General features: G+C 37.4%; 1 protein-coding gene across 2 annotated transcripts in view; it reads right to left on the bottom strand.

The window, feature by feature from the left end:
• GLRA3 (glycine receptor alpha 3) overlaps positions 1 to 22279 on the bottom strand; it is a 97034-nt gene that overhangs the window by 26528 nt on the left and 48227 nt on the right. For both annotated transcript variants that reach the window (XM_076336494.1, XM_076336495.1), the window contains exons 4-6: positions 19064 to 19287; positions 16036 to 16118; positions 148 to 285 (exon numbers count right to left, since the gene is read on the bottom strand). In XM_076336494.1, coding sequence (XP_076192609.1) covers positions 148 to 285; positions 16036 to 16118; positions 19064 to 19287 — 445 coding nt within the window. The remainder of the gene's footprint in view (positions 1 to 147; positions 286 to 16035; positions 16119 to 19063; positions 19288 to 22279) is intronic.

Below are 22279 nucleotides of genomic sequence, written 5' to 3'. Positions count from 1 at the left end.
GACTGCATTATCCTGCACAATGCATCTGTACATTTTAATCTTCTCGTGAGTTCAGCGACAATATTTAAAAAAACCCAACACAACTCTCCAAAATAACAATAAATGTTAAATATTTTTCCAGTTTTAATCACTAATAGGCTTTCCTACCTGTATTATAATGCTTGGTGCAGTAACATAAATCCTTTTCTTCTTTCAACAGAAACTGTGGCAGAGTGAGACCTTCTGCTACTTGAACTGCTCCCTTTTCTTGCCATTCAAAAATGAGATCATTCATTGTGTATCCAACTAAAAAAAAAAAAAGAAGGTGCAAATAAACTCTAAGTCAGCTGCAAAATTTGAAAAGCCGGGACAAACCAAATAGTGATGACTTGATTAAATGTCATAAAAAGGAGAAAATACAGGGGGTCTTGTAGCTGTTAACCAAAAAGTGTTATCTGCCATTCTAAACCATACTGAACTAGAAAAAAAAAAGCCAGTCTTATGCATCCTTTGTGAAATCTTAGTAGTCAGGTAGTCTATTAATGGAATTAACAAAAACATCAAAATCAGCTAAACATCCAATTCTCTTGGGTGCTTGGGAAAATCTTACCCTCCCCAGCCCATGAAGGATAAAATAGGCCCTTCACTCTCAGAACTTTCTCCTTTTACTTGAGGTGAAATGGTGGATTCTCAAAGCTATGTTTATGGATTTATGTCATTTTGAATTGTTAGGTACAAATTCTTCAAAGAGAACAATGAATGAAAATTTCTGCAGGAGCGACGTATTAATTGAATTGAAAAAATACTTTTCTCTGAAACTGGTACACAGCAAGGGAAAGCAATTGACTGTAATCTTCCCACGTTGGCTGACTATGGCATATTATGATATTAAAAGGCATTCAGTTTTAATATTCAGATTCCTGCACTTAATCTGTACCTCATGCAGGTGTGTATAAGATTAAATAAAACAGCAAAAGCCATAGTAGAAGTACTAATCAAGGGCCAGACTTTGTAAAGGACAAGTATTTTTTCCTTCTATTTCCCTCTCTCAGCTGAATATTTGCATGGGATATCATCGGGGAAAATAGCTCTACTTCCTCTCAATATGTGATATACTAACTTTCCAGTATATCCCTGGATGTATATTCCAAACTTTTTCTGAATAAATTTTATCTGGTTATGACAACTGAAAAAAAAAATAAAAGGCTTTCTAGTCTCATTCAGGTTTCATTAAGACTTTCTCAGAATCTAATAGATTTGGACAAAGTAAGATTTTAAGGTTGAAATCTAAAACTAGATGGTTTCTATTGTTGTAATAGCTTGAACGACAAGGATACACTTGAGCCACGTATAATAGCTTGAACAAGAAGGAACAGGGAGTAGTTTTTACATCTAAATTATATAGCTTTCATTCATCTATTTTGCTTCTTTGCAATATTTCCTTTCTGCTTTAGTCCAATGCTAATGAGCTGTTGAGAATAAGCTACCGATAATTGGAAATATCTTTTAACTTTTCAGTAACAAATTATTGTTCAAAGTATATTATTCAGAACTTTCTAAGAGTAACTATCTGCCCACAAATACTGACATTTTGAGTTCCAGTGAAGGAAATAACTGCTTTGGTGTGTGGGTATAAATCTTTCCCGTTATATTCAGTGACTTCATTATTCTTTGAATACATCTATAAATGCTATTCAGTCATTATGCCCTGATATGCTCACCTCAAATCTGAGACACACTTCATCCTTTCTGATCTGGATAAATATGCTAAAAATGGGACCATATCCTTTTAAAGAAGTAATTAATTGAGATCAGACATTACTCAAGTCATTACAAGCATATATTAACTGTGCAAGGAAACTCTCATTTTTCTGTCTTCCTGAATGCACGCCATTCTATAAACACAGTCTTAAAATTCACTATTAAATGCCATAAACCATGAAAAATCAGAAGTATAGCTCTTATTAAACTTTGCATGAATTCAGACAAAAAGCCATTGTGTGTAAAGCAGATTATCATTTGAAGCATGTCGATTATGGCCAGAAGTGATATCCCCTAAGTAAAACTCATTGAACTGACAAGAAACAACTGCTGTGTCAAAATGTATTTCACTAAATCCGATTCATTCATCTCTAATGCATGCTTTTAATTTTGATTATCTACCCTGCCCACTAGTTCTTCTGTAGTGCAATCTATTAGAAATAACAGCTGTGTATGCAAAATGCTGCTGTAGTAATTCATTTTTATCATGTTTACATTTTAAATACCCAAATATAGCTTTAGCATTCAATACTGTAACTTAAGTTTTGTAAGTCAAGATCATATTTACAAAGTAAATGTGTCTTAAAATACAGAGGAGCTTAATGGAGATGTGAGTTTATGTTATACCAAAGAAATTTAAAATAGTATAATATATATATTTCCACTACGTATGTTAAATTAAATCAACTTAGTTTCTATTAAATTTATGGCCCTTTATTAAACGTGAAATACATGGTCCAATCAAATGTGCCCATTGAATTAGGGAAACCTAAAATGTTGTAATAGTCCTGTAATTGGGGAAGTGAGAAAATATAAATTATTTAAATGTATTGAACTATTTAATAACACAAACTTGTCTCTAAATTTTCTTTAGTGAGCAGTGTTAACAAGGACGAGTATTCTTGATTTTCCAACTGAAAATATTTCGTTATTTGGTACAGTTCCAAATAAACTGACGATCTTTCTCTTTTTTCCAACTACTGCATTGTTCTTTCTTCTTGTCATGGAGAAAAGGAAGAAAGACTACAGTGGAAAGTATCTAGTCACTTGCAGAAATAAAACAGAATCAGAGAATTTGCAAGAACAAACTGCAGCTCACGTCCTAGGCCCATCCCAGGATATTCTATGCACAAAAGGGCTAAAACCCACATTGTTCTGTGTTAGAAATTTTTCAGGAGGAACAGCAGTACTAATAGAGCTAACTGAGCTGCCTTAATATCTGAAAAAAAGGAAAATATTTTTGTTTTTTAATTAATTTTATGACGAAGACCTGCTGAATATCACAGTGCTTAACATTCAGAATGTTCGTGGTATTTTGTGCGCTCTGCATAAGGGCAAAAAGGAATTTCTATAGAAATGGCCCTTTAAAACACTCAGTGGTTACCATACTGTAGCATATATACCATTAGAGTTTGGGTGTATGGTATTATATGAGCCTAAAAATTCGTCCTCCAGCACCCTAATTTTGGGAGCTCTGCTGATTAATGTAATTAGTGTCCCTTATTGAAGTGGCTGGGCTCCCAGCAGCACGAGAAGACATCATGACAGATTTTGAAATTACCTTGAGGTTCAGTCTCAGCAACAGAGACTTACGATCCTGATATGGATAAGGGACCAAATTGCTTAGTGCCATCAATGGCGGGGGCAGGGGGGGGCTAAGTGCACACCAACTAACAGAAGCGTAGGGAGCTTTGGTAATGAAAATTTTGAAGCCTTAAGGGCAGAGTGTTATTTTTCAGATTTAGGATCCTAGAATTGCCAGTCATAAAAGTTTACAGTATTAGAATTACGTGGATAACTTTAAAATCCTGATGCCACTGCCTGAGTTCAGTGGGACTATATACATCATTCATGCATATGTATTTGCAGTACTGAGGCCTACATTTGCAAAATGGAAATCTGATTAGATGCTGCAACAAAGCTGGTCGTTGCTAAAATGCATTTACCTTGCTCATTTAGATGAAAAAAATACACTCTGCCATCCACTGCTGAAATGAGTTTTACGGGAACAAAAATGAAAACAAATAAATTACTTCATTGTCTGTATAAGATTAGCAACTGATTAGCTGAGAAAAGCCAGATGAGAGAAGTGAGTGATGGTGCTCTTTTTGTTCTAGGTTTATGCAGCACCAGTCAATCTAAGTGATCAAGCTCATAATTAAAGCTGAGTGTTCCTGAGACACAACTGCAATTAAAAATAATTTATCTGAATGCAGTAGTACCCAAATAGTAAAATTCAATAAGACAGATATCTTTGTGTGGTCTCTCAAATTTTGCTTTGATATTCTTGAATAACGGCACCGCTAGCAGAAAGGGCTAGTTTGTTGGGTAAATATACGCAGAAACAGTTCAAACAGAATATCTTAGGAATGGATTATTCTGCCAATGATTGATAAATATATTACAGGTTCAATCCAGTGCATTAATTTTTCATGAAATAATCAGAAGGCATGATAATTAAAATAAGGCAAAACATCTTAAACTAAATTCCAGAAATACTAAACCTGAAGTCCACCTGAGCTTTTGGTTCCTACTCGTCTTCCTGTGTTACTTCATTAATAAATGTGCATTATCTTTGAAGCAATTTAAAAAAAATCATTCAGTAATGTAACTTTAAGTAAAAGTCTAAATGCCTGTTGCTGATATTGGTCCGCTGTCAAAGATTAGAGAAACACTGGGTATATTTTCCAATTGGCCTGTGTGATAAAATATCTGAGAAGCTGTACTCCATTACATGGCTATCACTGTGCAAATGGAGCAGTAAAGAACAGTTATATGATCATATCACCTTCTTAACAAACTGTGGGCCTGAAATGTGAAGACTTTATTCTGTACAGATGTGCAGTTACCAGTACAAACTTGCACTATGTGTGTTATATTGTTAAATATGTTCTGCATCTTGTAAGAACTGCACTGAAATATGTAGTAGTTATAAAGAACAAGACGTTTCTCTTCACAGATTCTAAGGGATAAGGAAGATAATGGTGTCTTTATTGTGTTGTTAGGTCCATAAATACTGAATCCATAGAAACTAGCTGGCAGGAGAGTTGGCACAATCTAGGAACCTGAATTTGAGGAAATAGAGGAACCAACACACAGCAATGCCACAGAATCAGGAATCGTGTCCCTTGCAGTTTTTCAAGTTGAGATTCACACCTATAGAAGCCCTATCTCCCCGACAATACCTGTTTCTAGATTCTCCTTCTTACATTTGCTATGTCACAGAAGCCCATGCCAAATGTTAATGCGGTGATGAGTTTTGCAGTTTATTTGTATTTTTTTTTATTTGCAAAAATAGCAAAGACAATACTTAATCACACTTCTTATGCCTCTAATGTTTCTATCAGGAGGGCACTATATTTTGCCTAGGGAAATAATTTCAGTGTCCTTCTACTCAACTCTAAGAGTATAGAAAGAGGTGACTCAAAGCCAAATCAGAAGAGTGCTTTTATCAACTACACAGAAATTTAAATGTTTATTAACTCTGCTTATAGATGTATCGAGCTTATTCTGTAGTAGACATAAGAGCTTAGCTCTTGAATCCTGACTTCTTCTTGGGCTAAGATTTGAGTGTAAGATGTTTTCTCTCTGTGCCTTGCTTTCATTGTTTTCTGCTTTCCATAGGAAATGTGTTGTGCGTGCCTGAAGGGAGTCCCAGTCTATGTGTCTGGAAGAAAAAAATTGTGAATCTATTTCTGAGCACACCTGTCTTTCAGGGTAAACTTTTGCTGCATAATGGTTATTCGTATTCTTTGTAAATTCTTGCTGTTCAGTCTTACTATACCATCTCCCTTGCTGCTGTTTTGTGAGCAGAACATAAATATCTCTTACTTATTTGCATTTGCTGCAGCCCAACATGATATTGAGTCTCTCACTAAAAAGGAATTTTTCTTTTTTGACTGTGAGGTGGTTTTGGTGACTATCATAAATTGCTATCAGATATTTTTATTACCGGTGATTGAGAAATACAGTGTTATGGAGGAAAGTCACAGTGGCTACATTTAGTGTTGAAAAAAGGACAGTGAGTCACTGGCCTGGTTAGTACACGAGGGTACAGCTCACTTTTTCATTGATGCTGGAAAAGGTGACCCTTTTATACTACAGAAATAGCTGAAAGCAATTGAGGTTATCATCTAGTATAGTGGTCTGCAGGACCAGGCCAACCTAAACTAAATCAGGTAGATTAGTAAGTACTTCTGTCACTGAAACTCAGTGTGCTAGGGTTTGCATTTGCAGGGTGTAAATGCATGAAGGCTGAGAAAGGAAGCAGAGATGCCAAATTTTGTGTGTTACGGGACACAAATGAGCTACCGTGGCTGAAGTGTTTGCATTGCCTTTGCAGTTAGCAATGTATTAAGTTGATAAGCCACTATCCATCATATTTGAGAAGTCATGGCAGTCTGGTGAAGTTCCCACTGACTGGAAAAGGGGAAACATTTTAACAAAACCCCCATTTTTAAAAAGGAAAAAAAGGAAGACCCGGCGAACCATAGGCCAGTCAGTTTCACCTCTGTGCCTGGGAAGATCATGGAGCAGATCCTCCTGGAAGCTATGCTAAGGCACATGGAGGACAGGGAAGTGATTCGAGACAGCCAGCATGGCTTCACCAACGGCAAGTCCTGCCTGACTAACCTAGTGGCCTTCAATGATGGAGTGATGACATCAGTGAACATGGGAAGGGCTACAGATGTCGTCTGTCTGGACCTCTGTAAGGCCTTTGACACGGTCCCCCACAACATCCTTCTCTCTAAACTGGAGAAGAAGGGATTTGATGGGTGGACTGTCCGGTGGGTGAGGAATTGGTTAGATGGTCACATCCAGAGGGTAGTGGTCAATGGCTCAATGTCCAGATGGAGATTGGTGACGAGTGGCATCCCGCAGGGGTCCGTATTAGGACCGGTACTGTTTAATATCTTCATCAATGACATAGACAGTGGGATCGAGTGCACCCTCATCAAGTTTGCAGATGACACCAAGCTGAGGGGTGCGGTTGACATGCCAGAGGGACGGGATGCCATCCAGAGGGACCTGGACAAGCTCAAGAAGTGGGCCTGTGTGAACCTCATGAGGTTTAACAAGGCCAAGTGCAAGTTCCTGCACCTGGGTCGGGGCAGCCCCCAGTATCAATCCAGGCTGGGGGATGAAGGGATTGAGAGCAGCCCTGCCGAGAAGGACTTGGGGGTACTGGTGGATGAAAAGCTGGACATGAGCCAGCAATGTGCGCTCGCAGCCCAGAAGGCCAATCGTATCCTGGGCTGCATCAAAAGAGGCGTGGCCAGCAGGTCGAGGGAGGGGATTCTGCCCCTCTACTCTGCTCTGGTGAGACCCCACCTGGAGTCCTGCGTCCAGCTCTGGAGCCCTCAGCATAAGAAAGACATGGACCTGTTGGAGCAGGTCCAGAAGAGGGCCACAAAAATGGTCAGGGGGATGGAAGACCTCTTCTGTGAAGAAAGGCTGAGAGAGTTGGGGTTGTTCAGCCTAGAGAAGAGAAGGCTTCGGGGAGACCTTATTGCAGCCTATCAGTACTTAAAAGGGGCTTATAAAAAAGATGGCGGCAAGCTTTTTAGCAGGGCTTGTTGCAACAGGACAAGGGGGAATGGCTTTAAACTAAAGGGGGGTAGATTTAGACTAGATAAAAGGAAGAAATTTTTTATGCTGAGGGTGGTGAAACACTGGCAGAGGTTGCCCAGAGAGGTGGGTGGATGCCCCATCCCTGGGAACATTCAAGGTGAGGTTGGACGGGGCTCTGAGCAACCTGATCTAGTTGAAGATGTCCCTGCCCAGGGCAGGGGGGTTGGACTAGATGACCTTTAGAGGTCCCTTCCAACCCAAACTATTCTATGATTCTATGATTCTATTTGTTATTGTCTGGCTCCTGTCCAGGTGTTTGCTCTTAATTCTATAAAGATATTACTAATCACACAAAATCTAAGCAGTGTCATCATAGAACTGGAAAGAAAGGACAGAAAAAACACATTGTTATGTTGAAGAGCAGTGTTCAGAAGTTACAGGACTGGTTAGGTTACATTAATACTGTCCATATAAACCCAAAGTCTGTCTTGCACATCTGTAACGCAGAAGCAGATCATAAATTGTTGGTAATTATATGACAAGGCTATCATCCCAGGAGGAGAAGGTTGTCAGAGGGAGTATTTCTTGGGAAAACTCAAGAACTGTGTGTATGAATGGCACTGTCACCTCTCAGCAAACAGCTCTCTTTAAAGAAACAACTCATTTTTAGGAGCCTGAAGTCATTCCAGATGATTAGCTAGTGAAGCATGTACTAGCAGACTGAGACTTTTGCCTGAGATGAATATGAAGAACTGGCAAACTAAGTAGAATTTAGAATTAACTGGCAGTGTAGAGGGCCTGAAACAATTGGGAAAGTAGGATTTGGCCTGCAGAAGCTTTTCTTTAGAAAATGGTCTGTCACAGAGCTGGTGATAAGTGTGAAAAAATTAAGGTAAAACTGTGTGGTCACACTTATGGAGGGAGGAGGTGGCAAAGATAAGGCATTGGATGAGGAGTGGTTGTCAGGACTTGTGCTTGGAATAGTTAATGCAGGGTTTTGAATATCTGGACATCAAATAAAATGAAACTATAGTGATAGTCTATTTAATCGATCTAATCTATACAAAACTCTTTGGCAGAAGGTGGACAAGACAGACATACTAATTCTAGCCTTTAGACAGCACTGAAAATTGTCTAGCTAGAGTGAAAATTTTCAGCATGTTCAATTACAGGTTTCAGGAAAGATTGCAGGGAAAAAGAATGTGATCCTGCTGAAATATTTCTAAGTAGCAAGGGCAACTATAGTGTCTGGAAAAAAGAAAACCAAACTTTTCCCTTGGTCTCGGTCATCTTTCCCAGAAAAGCTTATCTTCTAAAAAATGGTGTTGACAAATTATTATCAACACCCATATAAGAGGTCCCCGAAAGAAAAAAGTAGATTGTATCTATGGGGTTTTTTTAACACTATTATTAATCTTAATAATAAATATACCTTTTTCATTCATCCAGTTTTGAAAGTATAGGAATAAAGCACCACCTTAAACAAATAAGGTTCCATTCAACCAACATCAGTCCACATAACTCTCTAGAATGTATTGGAACCAAGCTATTTATATCAGTTGTATACATGCATGCATTTTATTTTAGCCAATTCAGTATCAGCTGTAGGCATTAAAAGCCCATAATCTTATAGGCAAGACAGTGGACATCCAACAAGTTTGTCTTGAAGAATTATTGAAGTGTCTTGAAAGTATTAACATCTCTTCTCCAGGCCGTCCAAGGACTACACCATTACAGAAAAACAAGGTTTGTTACTGAGGGCAACCAGTTCCCCTGTACCTTCAGAGACTCCACACCTTTGAATCACAATTGTCTCGGCAATTCCAAGATACCCCCTTTTTTACTTCTGCTGACACAATCTTACTTGCTAAGTTCTTCCTTTTAACCACCCTTAGAGTACCATTCCAAGCCATGAAGAATAAAATTTTTGAGCAAACTAGTGATCCAGCTGAATACCAATATATCTTGTAAATTTTCTACTCATTCTGGTTTATTCCAGGAAGGCCATGCTTCCCTTGTACCATTTTACAATACCTACAGGCATATTAAAACCTAACTCTTTTCCTCTTGTTCAATAAACACATGAATGGCATGAAACAACTGAGCTGAATATCTAGCATTTTTGTACAAGAGAGTTTAGTTCGACTACAGAATTTATTTTATAGTTCTTTTAATCCCAATGATTTATCTAAATTCCATTCTCATTTCCTTAATGTTTAGTAAGGTACAAGTCCAAGAGTAACATTGGATTTATTCGGCAAACCAAGCAGTTCTTTAGGTATCCAGCTGAGGCAAGGACTACAGTCAGGTTGACTAGAATTATTTCACTACTTTTCTGTTAGTGAAAATCCCAACAGTGTGCTTCCAGGATAGGCTGCCTGCACGTTACTGTTCCTAAGAACATGGCAGAGGTTTGAATTGTGCCCTAAATTCCAAGCAACATAGCAGGGGGAAGATCTGACAGAGCTAACGAATCCGGTTTTGGCTTGAGATTAGAATAAATTCTTCTAATATACATTATGCACTAAAAATACTAGCTTCAGAAATCAGCTGTGATGCATTTCAAGGCTAAATTTATGCTGGAGCTCCAAGAAAGTGGGATTTTATTGTATGTACTTCTGAGCCGCTTTGCAAAGCGTCTGCCCCTTACACTGCCCTCTAAGTCATTCTGATGGAATCTCTCCCTTGGAAGTTACAGGTTTATCCTTCTTAGCCTGAATTTCAGAGAAGAATAACATTTCAGGCCCAGCCTCTACCACATCTCTCAAACCTAATGTTCCTTGCTGAAGCCTACAGATTTTCAGCTGTCACTTTTATATTAGTTTCTGTGGGTTCAGCAGCAGTTGTACAGTTACTACTGCCCTTTCATCCTGCGTTGGTCGGGAGCTAAAGACTACAAATATCTAGCTCTTTGTGTGTCAGGTCTCACTTCAGATATGCACAGTGGGCTGAGACATCCATCCGCAGAGTAGAAACCATAGGATGAGTTGTTGACAACTTTTGTGCTACTGAAATGGAAAGGAGAGAAGAGGTATGGTTTCCACACATTCAGGCACAAGCAGGCATTAACTTAGTGTGTCCGTAATTACTGTCACTCAGGTAGACACCTGAGATTCCCTGGCAGATAAGAAATACACGCCAGTTCTATTATCTTTCTTATGGTGTCTTTGTGCTGTGGTGGGAAAGGAACAGTGCGCACATCATTTTCTGTAATGCAGTGGCCTATACTGCTGTAGCCTGCTTACAGATCTTTCCATTTGCACAATCTCCACTTTAGAGACTGGGAGGAAAGAAATTGTACTATTCAGGTAACAGCATCATGTAGTACGGAGTGAATTTTCTCTAAAAATCCAAACAACAGGAGGATGATTGCTTAGAAAGACTAAAAAGCCTCCATAAATCAAAAGGGGAAAAAAAGGCCACTGTTTAATTTATAAAGAGAGACGATAAGCATCAAAATAAAATTATGAGGTGAGCAGGTGCTTTCTCCCTTACATATGTTGCTTTTCATAGTATAGTTCTTCTTTTGTAACCGAGTTAGTCTTTTCACTATTCTTTGAAAATTCAGGAATATTGAATGTCACATAAAGTTATAATTGTAATATATGAATAAAGGAATGCTGTGAGATAAAAGTGAAACTTAAAAAAGAGAGGGACAACAAGCTCTAGCACATGAAAGAAAAACATTTCTTTCCTGGGAGACTGGCCACAGAAATAAATATATATCTAGTTGACATTTCTTTGTATCTTATTCAAGCAGAATAAAACTAAAATTATTTCACATGCCTATAGGCTGCCCTGGTGTAAAGCATAGAAATGTAGAAGGGATTATTTCATATGTGCATTTTCATTTGCTTCCTGTCTAAGATACAAAAGCAGCTCATTCTAGTTGCTGAGAAATCATTTGGTAAAACAAATCCTTTAAAAATAAAAGACATTTCCACTTAAAATATTTTTCAGACACTTCATGATATAAATGAAGTAGTTTAACCAGGGGCAAATCCAGGTGCTTAGACTGACCTTGGAAAAAGCATTGCATTTGATGGCTAAAAATAAAAATATCATTTGGGAAGAAAAGCTATACATGAATTTTCCTCTTAGAGCTTTCTATGCTGGAGCGACAATATCAATATTGAAGGAAAGTATCTAGTACCAAACAAAATTACAATTTTATAGCAGAGGTAAAACCTACAATCTGTCCTTTATAAGTGACTGTGAACCTTTCTTTGCAAACTGGTGGTAAGATGAGTAAGAAAAAGATGAGTGATTTGTTAGAAACAGTCTAATTTGCTTAGTGACACACGCAGGAGCAAGGCTTGCAAGATCAGATACAATTTAAAGAAACTGTGAGATAAATGGGCCTTGCAAACTCATAATTGTACAATGTCCTACCCAACTTGGCACTCAGTGGAAAAAACAACAATTATGATCACTTGAAAAAGAAACATCGGGAAGCATGGCTGCTGCTGTTTTGCTCCTGCAACCACTTTGGTTTTTATAACACAGCCTGCTGACCAGATCATTTACTCAGGACGCGAGAGGACTGTATTCTCTGTTTTGAAACCCCACATCTTCCACTTCCCTGGACAGTGCACCAACCACCACGGTTAGTGCTTCGATCCCCCTGTTTAAGTTGTCTCACTGTGCACCAAAAAATGTAAGCCGGCCAGCCACAGAAGAATATGACACTGTGGCCTAGAAATTAGAGATTCTTGGATGGATTCAGGCTCTCAGGGTTATGTCAGTTCTTACCTCAGGAGATTTGTTCTGAAGCCTGGGAAAATGCTAAATGCACCCATCCTCCTTTTTTATTCTATAATTTTAAAGAGAAATGGATGCCCGTTCTTAGCCAAAGATTCTGGAATTTGAATGTTTCTGCTCACCTTCTTCTAAGTTCTGGAAATTCGTCAGACTCATATAAAATATTTTTTTAATCTAGTTACTCTCCTGTCCAGCATGTAGATATTTTTGGTATTCCTCCAAGGTGTCTATTTCCCTTCCTATACTTCCTGTATAGAGAAACTGGTTTTGGGCAGGTGAATTCCTGCTCTTGAAGGTCTAGGAGCTTGGAAGTTATGTCACTGTGCCTATCCTCTTCGGATCTGTCCCAAAGTAATTTCTCTCGGTTTCAGGGAACTGCTGTCTTGTTCTTGCAAATCTAACTGGTTATTCTGCTATCAGACATGTAGGTATAGACAGAGCTCCCACGGGCTGCAAAATTTTCTGCCTCAGGCCAGCTACTTTGCCCATAGTCTCTATTTTTCAATGTCTGGATTTACAGGTAAAATAGAACTAGGCAAGGCGATACGGGGAAAGCTTTATTGCTTGTAACTTCCTTATGAAATAAAATTTGATCTTGCTCTGTAACTAGATTTTGAAGCACTCATTTGTATTTTGTTCTGCTCTTCTTTTGTGAACGTTGCCTTTTTCTACTCTGTGAATGCGCAGCAGGGAATTTACTCCCACTGAACTGAATGATTAAAAACACGACTTCAGTGAAAAATGCTCTACTGGAAAATACAGTAGAACATCTACAGTGCTGTTCAACTAATAAGTATTGGTTCCCTGTGGTGCAGTTTGTGGGAATTGTGAGCTCCTGCAAGGTTTCTGTAAAGCAAAACAGATGCCTGTTTGTTCAAGAATGCTCAGTTGTTGTATGACCTGTCCTCACAAGGGCTGAAAGAGAGGAAAAATACAGCTGAGTTTTATGAAGTTGTTAAAGCAATAATTTAATAACTTTTTAAACACATTTTTTTTTTTAAATTATACCTTTTGCTTGTTCAGTCAAACACTATGATACTTTCTGTTTGAAGCATAATTATATATAGTGAATATACCTGCCATCTGTAGGTAGTCTGATACAACTGCCTCATATTAACCTTTTATTTAGTCACATTATGATTAATGTGATTAATTATAAAGGTGGCATAAGTTATTAGTAGGATTATCCGCTTGGGTTGACTGTGGAGTTTTGATAAAATGCTGAATATATAATATTGCCCTAAATTCCTTGACATTTGCAGCAAATAACTCTCTCTCAATTTTAGTCAAGAAAATTTCTGCTGTCACATTCAGCCACCACCCTCATATTGAAAGCATAATATTATCATCTGTCCATTGTAATGAACGATAGATCTGGCTTTTATACTCACCCTGCAATTTTTTGTAAAAATATACCATTATCCATACAACAAACAGTTCAGACATACTGACTGATAGATAATTACCTCCCCCTTCTCTTAGATGATACTTTGTTCCAGTAAAAGAAGAAAAAACCCAAGAAATACTTTAATCAAATTATGTATGTTTGTTTCTGATCTATAATATATATATCTATAATATATATAATATATATATCTATAATATATATATCTATAATATATTTCAAATAATCCAGTATGTTCATTCTATATGCAGAAAATTATTTTCTGAAATATTTTACTTATCGATCCTAAAACTGTAAATCTAGATCTGACATTAAGATGGGTGCTTATTATTTGTTTGTCCTGGTTTCAGCTGGGATAGAGTTAATTTTCTTCCTAGTAGCTGGCATAGTGCTGTGTTTTGGATTTAGCATGAGAATAACGTGATAACACACCAATGTTTTAGTTGTTGCTAAACAGTGTTTATACTAAGTCAAGGACTTTTCAGCTTCCCATAATCTGCCAGCAAGGAGGTGCACAAGAAGCTGGGAGGGGGCACAGCCAGGACAGCTGACCCAAACTGACCAAAGGGATATTCCATACCATATGACGTCATGCTCAGTATATAAGCTGGGGGGAGTTGGCCAGGGGGCAGCGATCGCTGCTCGGGGACTGACTGGGTGTCAGTCAGTGGGTGGTGAGTGGTTGCATCACTTGGTTTTTTTTCTATCCCTGTTTTTTTTTTTTTGTTTCTCTCTCTCTCTCTCTCTCGTTTTACTTTCCATTACAATTTTTATTTATTATTATTATTATTATTATTATTATTATTATTATTATTATTACATTATTATTTCAAGTATGAAACTGTTCGTATCTCAACCCATGAGTTTTCTTACTTTTGCTCTTCCAATTCTCTCCCCCATCCCTCTGGGCAGGGGGAGGATGAGCAAGTGGCTGTGTGGTGCTTGGTTGCCGACTGGAGTCAAACCACAATGCTTTTTCCCCTGTCATTGTCAGAGACTTCAGATTGCTGGAATCTTTCAAAGAATGCTTTGCTTTTTTTTTTTTTTTTTTTTTTTTTTTGTTCTTCACATCATTAGGAGGATTTTTCTGCTAGGAATCTCTTCCAAAGTCCTCTCATTTTCAGGGGAAAAGGCAATTCCCAAATATTTCATATAACAAGAAAAATGAGAATTTAATGCATATCTGTGCCTTCCTCCTCACACATCCTGTGGTAGCTCAGATGATAGCATCAGACAGAACCTTTGGTTTTGTCTTTTTGTTTGTCTGTGTGTGTGCCTTGAAATGGCATAGCTGCTGTATGCTTTCCATCCTCTTTTATGTTCTAAGTGAGATATCAAGGGAGATGATAAGTACAATATAATGGGTTGAGTTAACAAATGCTAATTTTACTTCACATAAAAAATATTGCTGTTAACTAAAAGATAATTCTGCAAAGCCTGTCTTGTGTAAGCTGGTTTTACCTTCTCCTCTGCTCTCCTCAGGATATTTGTGTATAATGCAAATAGGGCTTTATGATGAGATTATTTAAAACACATGGAGTTGTAATTTCACTTTTTCCATTGAAATTCTAGTGTAACACCGGTTTGGTCAAACTGTCAGACCTTCTCTGCACTAGAAAGCTATCAGGTCTTTTTTTCTTTCTGTGTTTTGCTGGGTGTTTTCAATGTCAAGCTATCTGTGCTACTACAAATGCCTTTAAGCCCAGAGTCTGGAAGATGCTAGAAATTTTTCTAGTGTTAGCATTGATGGTCAGATCATGCTCACATTTTATCCCTAGCTACATGATACCTTGTATGGACTTCTTCCTTCTCATAATGCAAGGGCTCTACAGCCCTTCCCAAGATTTTCTGGGGGGTGTTCCACTGATCCAAGGTGCTGCCCCAGTTGAGGGGGTGAGCGCTGTGTAAGTGACATACCTTATGTAGGTACATGGGCATATACATATATACATATATTACATATATATGCTGTGCAATCTTCTACAGTTCTCCCTTGTAGTAAATCCTTTCCCTATTCCCTTCTAGGATGATTAGGTAAAAGCTACAGATACGTAGCTATAACATGTAAGCATGCTGAAGAACTAGGGCAGGAATCTGAAGAGCAGGTACTCAGTATATATTGTCTTGTTTCCAGCTTTTAAGGACACTGAGTTATTATCAATTTCAGGATAGTCACATAAATCACATAAATCACCCTCAAGTTATTCTCACTCTGTTATTACTCCCATATTACTGTCCCCCTGTATGTGTGAACACAAGGAAGACTTAAAGGTGAATCCCCATATGCATAAATTTTGCATAAAGGCAAACTGGCACTGGGTATTTAAGTTTAGTAATAACTTTAGATTTACACAAATTTGTTGATTTTCAGTACAAATAAGGATGAAAGAATCTCTTCCTTTGACAATCATGCATGTTTCACAGATTCTTTTGGTAAAATAGAGGATTCTTTTTAAAAAATTTGTTCTTGTACCACTACAACGGGTCTTTCTACCTCCTACATAGTTGTTGTAATCCCAACAAAAGTATTTATAGAATAGTACATTACTCAAACTTACAGCTTTCCAGCTGCATTATACATGTTTGCACATCCATTGGAAAATTTTTGAGATCCATCGGACAGGACAGTATTAAAGTCAATCTGGAAGAACACAAAAAAATATTAAAAATATACCACAAAAATGCCATAGAACTGCACAGGAAAAATGCATGAAAACACTGGAAGTCATTAGAAATAGAAGAAAATACATTTTTTCATTAGAAAGCTCTCAGAAAGGATGTATATTAGCTGAACCCATTTCATTCGCTCAGCCTAGTATGACAATGTGGAAAAAAGTTATTACAGATTTTCAAAAAAACACATTTTTCAATAGGGTTGCCTAACTTTATGTGAAGTCTAAACGAATGCAACCACAGAATGCTTTTTTGTGCTACAGCAGAATTATTGTACTGTTACAGTATTTCAAATGCTTGACATAAAATTTACCCATATTTGCAAGAATTTCATAACAGATGTCAGCTGTGAATCATGGTGGCAAAGTAATTTATGTGTTATTGTCCTAAAATAAGGTGTTTAAATTGTCAACACAAAGGTTTAAGATGATAACATTTTATGATATTGATGGTAGTCTGAAATATGCCTGTTATTTTGAACCGCAGCTGTGTTTCACATTAGTCCTGATACTTCCTGTGAAATACTTGCAACCTATAGGCAAAAGAGGTATTTTTACATTTTATATCAATACAATAACTTATCTTTAGAGTGGTACTTCTTGGAGGAATGAGAAAGAAGAATATAAGAGGTAAAGGCACATGTTTTCCCTCACTGGCCATGTTTAGGCACCCATTCATCATTCAGGGTCATGACTGCACCTTTCTTCTTGCTAGAAAATGCCTTGCATGAAAATTTTGCCCCATATTCATTTATCAGTTCAGTTGACAGAATTTCTTCAAAAACCTGAGGAGCTTGAATTCAATTCCTTACACATATGGCTTTTCTAGAATGGCAGTGCTCTAATCCCCTGCTCTTAAACCCATTCCCCTGTTCTTGGCATTGGGGCTAAAGGGAAATGGGCAGTAGGCGGCAAGCATGGCTGTATATTTCTTTTACCCTACTTTTTCCCTCTCCAGTGGCTAAGTGTCACTCCACTTTAGCCTGCGAGTGACAGAGCTGCAGGGGGAGAGTCCAAGGAGGAAACTTGGACCCTGGCCATATTCCCATGCTATTAAAAATGGTTCCAAATGCAAAATCTGACTAGTAGGCTAGTAACATGGCAAGTCATTTCAGAGAAGAGGCACCTGGACTTTACTTTGTGCTTCAGTAAATATTTTAGTATTTTATATTAAGTGTTCTTTGAATCAGGAACTGGAACCTTCTCATTATTTTCTTGTCTGAATTGTTCCAATGCAATTAGGGGAGGAGGAGACATTAGGGAATGAAAGGAAAAAACAAATTTAGAAATCTTCTTTTTTTTTTCTTTTAATATCAGCACGTTAGCAATTAGCATGTCTCCCCTGATCAAAAGCTTAACTGACTCAAATTCACATACAAACTCAGTAAGATGCCAATTGTATGATTTTAAATCTGTTTCAGAAATTGTAATAGTTCTTAATTAAATCATGGCAACATAAACTTTCTGGCTCCATAAGAAACACAGGAGCTATCTGGCATCTGCTTTCATCACAGTCAATGTTTGCTTTTATAATTTAATATTATAATATTTCTCATGTTTCTTTTTTTTCCCCCATTTCATGTGACCATGGACTTGATCTGAATTCTATTGAAGTTGCAATCCAAACTTGCTTCAGTTGAGCGGTGATGTCTATACTCTGTGTTGTATGACTCTGGAGGGAATGGGGCAAAGAGGAGGAGTTATTTGATTAGAGTGGAACAACTGCCAGTGCCTCTCAGGGTGAATCAGACAGTCTGGAGATAATTGATTTAGCTCTACTTTATACTTGGGTCCGGGGAAGGGATCCTTTTTACTTGCTTTCCATCTGTTTCTAGTGACAGAATACATGTTGTGACACTGAAGAAGGATTATGTTCCCAGACTGGCAGACTAACCTCCTTTTGGATATGAAATGCTTATAGGAATTTTAACCTAACCCTTTCTCCTGGTGTAAGCTTGACAAGACGCTGCCCACTTGCACTGGAAGGAGGGAGGAAGGAGACTTCCTTGCCACTGATACATCCACGCAAGTCACAAACATTTTCTTTTTCTCTTAGTATACAAACTGTTTTACAGATTCCTGATGTCTCTTCAAAAAATCCAATTAGCCATTAATGCAGTATCATAAAAACATGCAAAGCAAAACACTAAGTGGACAAGAAGTATACTTATTTTGAAAAGTGTAACATTTTGCACAAGTAGGTCACTGTATTAATACCAAACCTATATCATGTCTAATGGGGCATTAGTATACATATATTCAATGTGTCTCTCATTAGATCAGGTTTTTGAAGATAGTGGTAAAATGCCTACTAATATCTGTATTAATAAAAGTAGGGAGAAGAGTAAAGGAGTAGAATAACTAGATATTGTCAATACTTATATGTGATTGCTGCTTACAGCTTCTTAAACCTTTTCAAAAGTTTACTTTCCACTTTTCTCTCCATCTCCAGCAGTAAGTGAACTATTCTTTAAATCTCATGTTTCCTCAAACAGGTCATGTTTCCATGTTGAAGTGCAACTGCAGTATCCAAAAAGGTGAAAAAGAAATAACATTGGATTGTCATGACATTGGAAGCTACAGCATGTGAAACTCATACATAGGCCAGCTCAAATTATAATACCCCACGATTATTTGCTCTGTGCAAGTGTCCTAGCTCCTCTAGGCTCAGTATCTGTACTTTAAAATGGAAAAGATACTTTTCTTATTATTTTCACTATGCATATTCCTAATGAGGGATCATTTTCTATTTTATAATTAACAATGAACAGTAATGACGATAAAGCTCTGTGTTCAAAACTCACATTTACTTTAGTGATAGTTCTGCATGACTAGCAACTGAAAATCTCCATTAGCAATTCTTAGGTACACTTTCAGCTTCTATCTGAAAAAAATCATTTGATTAGAGACTCACCTGATGGAATAAAGTACATTTCCATTTTTGAAAATTCGCAACAACTTATTATCTGTTGTAACTTCATGAAAGTTGGCACCTTTTTCATTAGCAAAGAACAAATCAGGTTTCCAAATTGAATCCAGCATGGATGGATCTAAGTCTAAAGAGTCATCTGGATATTCACTGTATGCGAGGCGTGGATCATTCCAATTCTGACGGAGAAAGATGTTCACTCGGTAATCCTGAATGAAAGAGAAAACAAGCAAAGCTTTATCAAGCATAGGGATTTAGCTTTTATTTCATTTCTTAGCCATGTAATCCCCTGTCCATCTATGGATGACAAAAGAATTACTTAGCTGAATACCAGCATGATACTTATTTGTATTAGTGGGGACACAATGGATAAGAATAAAGATGTATTTCAGGGCAATTGAAAAAATCCTAAGCTAAGGAAATCCAACCTCTGTGTACAGTTCATACAACTCCGTACAACTCTACCCCTACAGTAGCTTTGTCTTGAAATCAAAATGAGAGAAGCATAAAAAGAGTTTTATGGAGTTACCTTTTCCTGCTCAACTCCTGGCAGAGGCATTCCCACTTCCCTCTCCTAGGCAGTGAGAATCTGTCCCACTGGAAGGAAACCTCAATTAATTTCTTTTCTCTCTCTCTCTAATTCTTACATATTTTAGACACACCACTTAGACTTTCTGTGCCTCAGTTCCCTATTGAAAATTTTGTGAGAAGTACCTTGCCATAGAGCTGTATGAGAAAGACATGTCTCTTCTCTATTCAAATATCGTGGAGATCATATAACTCCTTATGATAAATGAGCTTAGTGGAGCTAAGTGGAGTCACCTTAATTCCTACAGATAGTCCTGTCTTAATGAAACGTATTTTTATAGGAAAGACAAGTGGAGTGCTTTAAACTTCTGGAAGTAATTTTGGAGTTGTATATACTCTCTGTCAGAGACAACGTTGTATTTATGGCTGCACACTTTCTTAAAACTTTGCCACTCTGAAAGATGAAAATGTTTGTTTTTAATAAAAGTGCATATTAGCATCTCATTAAATTATATCAAGAACTGAGAGAATTGAGACACTGAGCATAAGGACATAGGGACTATACTTTTAACAGTCATAATATGATTTTCCTCATTATTTGCACTACTGCATTAATGAAAGAAGATAAAAATAAAATAGAAACAAAGACATATTAGTTGCAGAAGGGAAATGGGAGCTGGTTGTCAGAGCTTACGTGACACTTCTAAATGTAATAGAAGTAAATAACATCACTTGTTTATTGTTAAAGAAGACAATGAAAATCAATTTTAAAAAGAAAACTTTTTGAGACAGAACGGGAAATGAAATGTTCAAGGCTGAGCAATAGAATTTGGCCAATAACTATGGGTGGTATTTATTAGTGGTTAGAATAACTAGTTAAAACCCCACTGGTGTAGAAATTGTGGGTACTGTTGAAATTCCAATGTCGTATCAATATTTGGTCCTACGAAACTTGGAACATGTAACCATACAGTTGTGAAAATGATACCAACAGACATAATAAAGAATAACAGGAACCTCAATATGCAACATTTACTCATGAGAAATAGTTTTTTATATCTTCAGCATCCTGCTCGTTTGGTCAATTTAATTATTGAGCTTGAACAAGGGTAGCCAAATATGCTAAAAACATGCTTACCAAGCATTTGTTGCTTGATAATCAGAAAATACTGCGTATCATGTAGAGAAAGTCCCAGTAGAGGATTTTATATTCATATAACCTTATAAATTTTCAAGACAAAACCAGTAAGTGGAAAACTACACCTGGAGAATGAAATTAATTCAGATTATTGTTTCCAGCAGACATGAAAAGGGCTCTCTGATCAAATGGAAGCATATAACATTAAATGCCAGGTGAAAAAAAGCATAGGATTTGTTAATCAAAAATTTTTTTTTTTAAATTGTTAATTAATTTGTTAACCCCCCTTTCAGAAAGGGACTGAAAGAAATTTCCCTTCTTTTTCATCACAGCTATTGACAGCCTCAAGAGCCATAAAAAGTTCTTGAAGGAAGCTGTTGGTATTTTTCATAATTAGCACCATGGCATGATGAAACCAGAGCCAGGGGTTTGTACTTTACAGATGTAGAAACAAGCCTCTTTTTTTTTTTTCCTAAAGTAAGCCAAAACCCTTAGACAAGCTTGTGCCTCAGTGTGCATAGAACTGAGCTTTTGGTGTCTTCCATGCAGCAAGAGGACATAATACCCTCTGAAATACCCTTATTTCTTTGCATGATATCCCAAGTACCATGTAGTACCAGTTCCCCTTCCAAACTCCTGTATAAAATCAAAAAAGGCCAGGAAGAAGCAGGATGTGGGAGCAGTGACGGCTTTTACTGCCTGTTCCAACATGTGGACTACGTTGCACTGAAGGAAACATTAGCTCTAAACCTGGGGCACTGGGTGTGAGCACTGCAGCCCTCAGGACTTCATCTGCACTTCAGCCAAACCCAAGCTTTACCTTTTACTTTGTATAACCTGAAGTATGTCTATCTATTTGACTTTTCTCTGTAGAATATGATGAGTTTATGAATGGGATTACTTACGGATTAAGGGACTTCTCATATGTATGAGACAGAGTAGGTGAAAAATGCATAGCAGAAAGTTGAAATGAAAATGGAAAATGGAGGAAGACAAATGGAGGAATCTGTTCTAGGTTATATTAAGCTATTCTGTATGTCAGTTTGCCTAAAGTTTATTGGTTTAAATTGTTTCCAGCTTTTAAGATGAAAAAAATCCTAGTTAAATTTTTCATTGAAGCAATTGAACCTATTTTTCATTGTTCTCTCCCCTGAAAATTCTGACTTAAATTAGCTCTCATTATTCACTAAAAAAATTCCTAATCTATCAAAAGCAAAGAGATATATTTGACTGCTATTGCATGAAGGACAAGTATTCATGGTCTCAGTTTATAATGACACGTTGTGAGCATAAGGCTTAACTGCTTTAAACAAGTAGGGTTGTTTGATGCAAACACAGAGACCCGAATTAAACTGCCAGAATTGATTTGTTTTCCTACAAGAGGATTACTATTCTCACGTGCCACTTGCCTGGAAGTGTGACTCCTAATTCAAATAACTCTGTGCTGGGGATGTTCCTTGAGGGGAGAGAGAAATCATCATTTAAGTTGCGGTGACTTCCACAGCCACTTCTATAACCTCAAGGCTGCCATCGTC

Source organism: Aptenodytes patagonicus, chromosome 4 (assembly GCF_965638725.1).
Source record: "Aptenodytes patagonicus chromosome 4, bAptPat1.pri.cur, whole genome shotgun sequence".
Classification (NCBI taxonomy): Eukaryota; Metazoa; Chordata; class Aves; order Sphenisciformes; family Spheniscidae; genus Aptenodytes; species Aptenodytes patagonicus.
The sequence above is the reverse complement of the archived record's forward strand: the minus strand, read 5'-3'. Positions and strand labels throughout refer to the sequence as shown.